We start from the raw sequence: 7,500 nt of genomic DNA, 5'->3' as shown, positions 1-7,500 counted from the left end.
CACTCATAACAACGCGCTGACCTGCATGACCAGAGAGTACATGCAGGTTTTATCAAGCACTTTGGAGCTCGTCAATAATTCATAGTTTGACCCTGCCCTCGCTACTCTCCGTCGACGGCGGCAACCCAAATGAATATTTACGAGGTTTGCTTTTATCTTTATCGGACCTGTATAAAGCGAACAGCCACGATAGGGTGGCCTTTCAATCCCGACTGAAGCCCTTGTAGGATTGACTCACCATGGCTGCAGTCCTTTCCTCCGAACCCCAGGGGGCACTCACAGGAGAAGGTCTCCCAGCTGTCGCTGCAAGTTCCTCCGTTCTGGCAGGGGTTGGACTTACAGAAAGGTAGCTTCGCACTGCAGCCTATCGGACCGAAGAAGAAGAAGGGCGATGAGCACAACAATGAGTCACAGGGAGAGACAGGGAGAAAGAACGAAAGAGAGAGAGCGAGAGAGCGAGAGAGCGAGACAGATAGACCGACAGACAGACAGAGAGATGGGGAGCGATAGCGAAGCGAGAGTGCGAGAGAGAACAAGTGAGAGTCAGACAGAGTGAAAGCGAAAGAGCGAGAGAGCGAAAACGATGGGAGCAAAGCGAGAGAGCGAGAGAGCGAGAACATGAGAGATTGAGAGCGAGAAAGAGCAAAAGGGAGAGAGCGAGCGAGAAAGAGAGAGAGGGAAGTCTGATCATGTAAAGCCCTGACCAGGGACGGTGCCGTTGTTGGCGATGAAGGCCGCCAGGTCCAGAGGCTTGCTATCCACGTGGAGGTCCTTCATGCAGCCAATGAACTCCCTTGCCCCGAACGGGAAGTTGTCCGGCACGTTGGGGACCCCACCCAGGAACAAGGGGCCCGTCAGATCCAGGGACCTGTGCAGGCAAACGGGGGACGGAGGGAGAGAGCGAGACAGAGAACGGGTCAGAGCAAGACAAAGTCAGCAAGTTACTGACCTCAAGCTCTTCAAATGACAGAGGTGTAGGTTAGTAAAGCTCAAGCTGTAGGGCTGTGTATGAATATGTTGCTTACTAGAAAACCACATATAGACGCATCAACATTAATGAAGGATGATTTATGCTATAAATAGTATGATGAATATGGAAAAGAGAAAGAAATGGAAGAAATGGGAGGGGGAGCTTTATGGAGATTAGGTTTTTGGATGAGGAGCCAGAAACATGTGAATCAAGATGAATTACCATAAAGGAGAATAAATAAATACACAAATTAATGAATTCATTGAATGCAGTAATTAATTGATGGCAACAAGTGTTGGCATTTTCACCTCCCAAGCCCTTCACTTAAAAACTAAAATTGCAATGAGGAGTTTTAGCAGAAGATGAAATCCCTTGCTAATATTTAATCTGCTAAACTGACGTGGACCACCAGTCAGTTCAAAGAAAACTATTACAAAGGGAGAGAGCGAGTGAGAGAGTTAAAGGAGTAGAGAGGGGGAAAGAGAGATAGAGTGGGAGAGAGCAAGTGAGAGGGACAGAAACAGAGAGAGAGAGTGTGAGAGAAGAAGAGAGAGAGGATGAGAAGAGAATGAGAGAAAGAGCTTCAGAGGAGAAGAAGGAGCATGTGAGTGTGAGAAGGAGGAAGGGAGAGTTATAGCGAGAGCGAGAGAGTTATAGCGAGAGCGAGAGCGAGAGCGAGAGCGAGAGCGAGAGAACTAGAGGGTTGAGCGACTGAACAAGCAACAGGGTATTCCAGAGTTCCAGTGCTCTGTCTCTTTGATCAGCTCCCCCTCCCTCAACCCTGCTGGCTGCTGACACATCACATCCAACCAGCTGACACACGTCAACACACAGTGAGCGTGTGCGTGTGTGTGTGTGTGTGTGTGTGTGTGTGTGTGTGTGTGTGTGTGTGTGTGTGTGTGTGTGTGTGTGTGTGTGTGTGTGTGTGTGTGTGTGTGTGTGGGGTTTACAAAGAGCTGTGTTGAGCCCTCTTGTGTGAGGTATTGCAGATATACTTTTCTCACTGCCAATACTGGATACTGTGTCGGATATGTCTCGCAGGAAAAAGGGGACGAACACAGCACAGAGTGTTTTGTCGCAGACAGACATAGCGTCAGAGACACAGACTCAGACAGATAGAGACAGAGATATACAGAGAGCCGGACAGTTCTAAAGACAAACAGACAACCATTCATACATTCATTCACACACCGACGGCGGAGTCAAACATGCAAGGCGACAGCCAGCTCGTCGGGAGCAGTTAGGGTGAGGTGTCTTGTTCACAACCTTCCAGTTACAAGTCAACCCGCTCTTCCTCCTGAGCTAAGCCGACAGACAGACAGACAGACGACAGACATATAGACAGATATATCTACAGGTTGACAGACAGACAGCTATATCCACAGACAGACAGACAGCTATATATACAGACAGTCAGACAGTCAGATATATCTACAGACAGACAGACAGACCACTATATCACAGACAGAGAATTATATCTCCAGACAGACGGACAGCTATATCTCCAGACAAACAGAAAGACAGACAGCTATATCTCAAGACAGACAGACAGACAGCTATATCGACCCACAGACGGACAGCTATATCTCCAGACAGACAGACAGACGGCTATATTTCCAGACAGACAGAGAGCAATATATCTCCTGACAGACAGACAGACAGACAGACAGACAGACAGACAGCTATGTCTCCAGACAGACGGACAGACAGCTATATCGACACACAGACAGACAGCTTTAGCTCCAGACAGACTGACAGCTATATCTCTACACAGACAGCTATATCTCCAGACAGACAGAGAGACAGCTATATCTCCAGACAGACAGACAGACAGACAGCTATATCTCCAGACAGACAGACAGCTATGTCTCCAGACAGACAGACAGCTATATCTCCAGACAGACAGACAGACAGCTATATCTCCAGACAGAGAGACAGCTATATCTCCAGACAGACAGACAGACAGCTATATCTCCAGACAGACAGACAGGTGAGCAGGGCCTACTTCTTGCTGCTGGTCTGCTGGCCCTGGGCGGCGCAGGTGTAGTTCCCCAGCTGCGGGCCGAAGCGCAGCGACACGGCCGTGTCACAGTCGTCCACGCTCACCACCGCCACCTTCTCGTCCGACGGACCCTGGGGCTCGCCGCTGGAGCTGCGCCGGGGCTGGGGGGGGGCCGGGCACACGGGAGAGGGTGAGCACACGCAGCTACACACACGCACGTACACACACAAGTACACACACAGGAACTGAAGATCGCTGATCCTTAAAATACCATTTCTGTGTATTTTATTTTGTCATCTCAGTCCCTTTATGGCTGACGGGATCGGACCACATGACCAGAATAATTAAGTGAATCTGGCCCTGTGATTCTCAATTAGCAGAGCAAGGAATTAAGAGGGCCTGGGGTTAGGGGTGCGATCGCCCCAGGAGCGTCGGTGTTAATAATGTATGCACAACGAGGTAAAACGCTTTGAATTAGCGCGCCCGCTGACTGCATGTATTACAATACATTAGATTGACCCACTCCTTCACAAAGACTGTGTACATAGCTGTCTATTGTGTTTGAGCCATCTTGATATTATGTTACCAGGATTTGATGTTTTCTTCCTAAAAGATCCATTCAGCCACAGAGAGATGTTCTGACAAATTTCGGACCAAAGATGCAAATAGATACGCAAATCAAGTCAGAGGAATCAGAAATCGATGCCAGCTAATCCATTAAGGACTTCATTAAATTCGCATGCAGGAAGAGTTGCCACTAAATGTCAATAGTCAAAACCATCCTGGGACACTCATCTTTTCAAGAATAACTGAACATAGCACAGCTCGAATTAAGTAGGCTTAAATATAACACAGCTCGAATTAAGCAAGTTTAGTAGAACATATCCACAACCAAAATAATCGACATAGACCGCATGCAAGGGGAGTAATTCCATAGAAGGTGCTCTGGGTTCTACTTTGAGCTCACAAACAGACAGAGCTAAGAGGAGCACTGTAGCACACGCATACAGGAACACAGAACACTTCAGATAACTATGTTAGTGAGGACAGCCTGGAGTTCAAACCGGGGTTAGAGGAGACTTTGGAGGTGGATTACACTAAAATCTAATCACAGATTCCAGCAGGCATATCTCGTACCGTGATAGAGATATGGGGGGGAGAAAGAGCGACAGACGGACAGAGAGAAAGACAGACACGACAGATATGTACCCCCTGGTAAACACACATACTCACATAGCGACCTATAGTACTGGGCTGAAGAAAATGAAAAAGAGTGATGGATTAAATTAAACAAGAAGCTGTGTGAGAAACATATGTAACAAAAGGCAAATGTGATGCAATGGGTATTTACTCGTCTTTGATAGAGTGTGTATGTTGTGTGACGCAGTGTGTATGTGGTGTGATGCAGTGTGTATGTGGTGTGATGCAGTGTGTATGTACTGTGATAGAGTGTGTCTGAGGTGTGATGCAGTGTGTATGTGGTGTGATGCAGTGTGTATGTGGTGTGCTGCAGTGTGTATGTGGTGTGATGCAGTGTGTATGTGGTGTGATGCAGTGTGTATGTGGTGTGATGCAGTGTGTATGTGGTGTGATGCAGTGTGTATGTACTGTGATAGAGTGTGTATGTGGTGTGATGCAGTGTGTATGTACTGTGATAGAGTGTGTATGAGGTGTGATGCAGTGTGTATGTACTGTGATAGAGTGTGTATGTACTGTGATAGAGTGTGTATGTGGTGTGATGCAGTGTGTATGTACTGTGATAGAGTGTGTATGTACTGTGATAGAGTGTGTATGTGGTGTGATGCAGTGTGTATGTACTGTGATAGAGTGTGTATGTGGTGTGATGCAGTGTGTATGTGGTGTGATGCAGTGTGTATGTACTGTGATAGAGTGTGTATGTACTGTGATAGAGTGTGTACGTGGTGTGATGCAGTGTGTATGTACTGTGATAGAGTGTGTATGTACTGTGATGCAGTGTGTATGTACTGTGATAGAGTGTGTATGTACTGTGATAGAGTGTGTATGTACTGTGATAGAGTGTGTATGTGGTGTGATGCAGTGTGTATGTACTGTGATAGAGTGTGTCTGAGGTGTGCTGCAGTGTGTATGTGGTGTGATGCAGTGTGTATGTACTGTGATAGAGTGTGTATGAGGTGTGATGCAGTGTGTATGTACTGTGATAGAGTGTGTATGTGGTGTGATGCAGTGTGTATGAGGTGTGATGCAGTGTGTATGTACTGTGATAGAGTGTGTCTGAGGTGTGATGCAGTGTGTATGTATTGTGATGCAGTGTGTAGTTTTCATTACAGCGATTTAATGGTGCAAATAATACATTGGCAAAGCAAAAAGCTGTCGATGTGTTGAAAGAAGCAAGCTAAAACAACACGATTAAAGAATAAATCATGAATTAAATAATAACTGCACTTCTGTGATTAAACATAATATGAAATAACATAACATTCAGCCAAGCAAAGTGATTGAAAGAAATATAGTAATTGCCAACAGATACCCATACGCATATGCATGTACGTATGAAAAACACACACACCAACCCGGTGTCACGCGATTTCGTGCTCAGGCGCACAAACGTTAATCTGTGCGCATCGTGTCCCAGATCACGTTTGTCCGACTTTTTTAGTGCTGCACAGAACGAAATGTAAACCAATGCATTCTGAATGGGAGCGTTCTCCGACAATTAACGTCGTTTTTGAGGAGGTCTGCTTACAAATCAGAAATGACAAACATATATGTATGACATATATATAACTAGATAATAATATATACAGATATATAACTAGAGGGTGCACTGTACTATCTGCGCTCACCCCTTCTGAAGCTTCTCTCTCTCTCGCTCTCTCTCTCTGTCCCTCCCTTTCTCTCTTTCTCTCTCTCGTTTCGTTTTGTGGAGCACGTCAATTGTCGGAGAACACTCCCATTCAGAATGCATTGGTTTACATTTCGTTCTGTGTAGCACTAAAAAAGTCGGGACAATCGTAATCTGGGACACGATTCAATAGATTAATAACGTTTGTGCGCATGAGCACGAAATCGTGTGATACCGGGTTGCACACACACACACACACACACACACACACACACACACACACACACACACACACACACACACACACACACACACACACACACACACACACACACACACACACACACACACACACACACACACAGATGTGTGCAGTCACCTTATTGTAGTAGTGGATGTGGACGGTGTGCCACTCTCCATCACTCACCCCACCTGGTAGGAAGGGGCTCACCTGAGTGGACAGCTCCCCTGGAGGCATACAGTCACGCGGAGAGACAGGCGAACAGGCCGTGTTAATACCCTCAGGAGAAGATTCAGGTAGACGGCTAGATCGATCGAAGTTGCACGAAAAAACTGGTGGTGATACACACGGACACGATCCATTTAAAATCTATTATAGTCATCCAAGCATTATCATGCATATATTATACACTGTATCTCATTAGTCCACACACACACACACACACACACACACACACACGCACACACACACACACACACACACACACCTGTGGAGTACTTCAGCATCACTTGTCCATCCTGTATCTCCAGAGCGATGAAGTCGTGTTTCTCGTTGAAGCGTCCGTTGTAAAACAGGAGCCCGTTGCTCTCCAGGGTGGCGAAGCTGTAACATGGAAATACACACACACACACACACACACACACACACACACACACACACACACACACACACACACACACACACACACACACACAATAAATACACTAGTAGTCATGCATACAGTAGTTTCAAACAATTTCATGCATCCACAAATCCTCAACATCCCAATCCCAACAGTCTCCCTGAAGGTTAATGTCTGAGTCATCTTTGATACCAAGATGTTGCTACACAGCAGCAGAACAACAACAACATAACCCCACCTTCTCTACAAGAACATCCAAACCAGAGTCGTTTTAGCGGAGCAGCAACGGAGGTCATTAGGTTAAGCTAATTAGCATTGCATTTGGTGTCCGCTGTGTATTGCTGTGGTCAGGCCCTGGGCTAAACAGCTACAAGTACATTAGCATAGCTTGGCATTAGTCTAATGTATTTCTGAGTTCACCGTGGCCTCCTTTTTACAAAGCTATGCCCTAGGGACTAGCTGGGGCTAAGGCCAGCGTGTTTATATGCACAGGAATCAAAGTACTGACGGGCCTATTTGATACTACCCCCAGATATTAAGTTATATCCCCAAGCAATAACACGCCAAGGAGATCCCAGTGAAGAGTCAAACACTTACACTGGCTTGCTGGTCACAACCCAACTAATGAGTGGTAAACATGTTAGCTTTCCATTGAGGTAAAACGTTTTTTTTCTCTTTAAACCCGAGGTAGGCGAAAGTACTTTAAGAGTACTTTTTCAAATTAGATTTCCAGCTTTGTGTGTACATTACTTTATAACGGTAATTTTATTTCAGGGGAACTACCTTTAACTTGAATGAATTAGGATGGACTCGTACTCACCCCCTGACGTTAAAGTCAGAG

General features: G+C 46.0%; 1 protein-coding gene across 1 annotated transcript in view; it reads right to left on the bottom strand.

Moving 5' to 3' along the window:
- The window catches only part of celsr3 (cadherin, EGF LAG seven-pass G-type receptor 3), a 66,611-nt gene that overhangs the window by 45,302 nt on the left and 13,809 nt on the right, over positions 1–7,500 (bottom strand). Inside the window, exons 2-7 of the mRNA XM_056594050.1 lie at positions 6,525–6,640; positions 6,176–6,264; positions 4,206–4,226; positions 2,976–3,133; positions 705–868; positions 239–364 (exon numbers count right to left, since the gene is read on the bottom strand). Coding sequence (XP_056450025.1) covers positions 239–364; positions 705–868; positions 2,976–3,133; positions 4,206–4,226; positions 6,176–6,264; positions 6,525–6,640 — 674 coding nt within the window. The remainder of the gene's footprint in view (positions 1–238; positions 365–704; positions 869–2,975; positions 3,134–4,205; positions 4,227–6,175; positions 6,265–6,524; positions 6,641–7,500) is intronic.

The sequence above is a fragment of the Gadus chalcogrammus genome, chromosome 1 (assembly GCF_026213295.1).
Source record: "Gadus chalcogrammus isolate NIFS_2021 chromosome 1, NIFS_Gcha_1.0, whole genome shotgun sequence".
In the NCBI taxonomy this organism is placed as follows: Eukaryota; Metazoa; Chordata; class Actinopteri; order Gadiformes; family Gadidae; genus Gadus; species Gadus chalcogrammus.
Note: the sequence above shows the minus strand (reverse complement) of the source record. Positions and strands in the feature narration are given on the sequence as shown.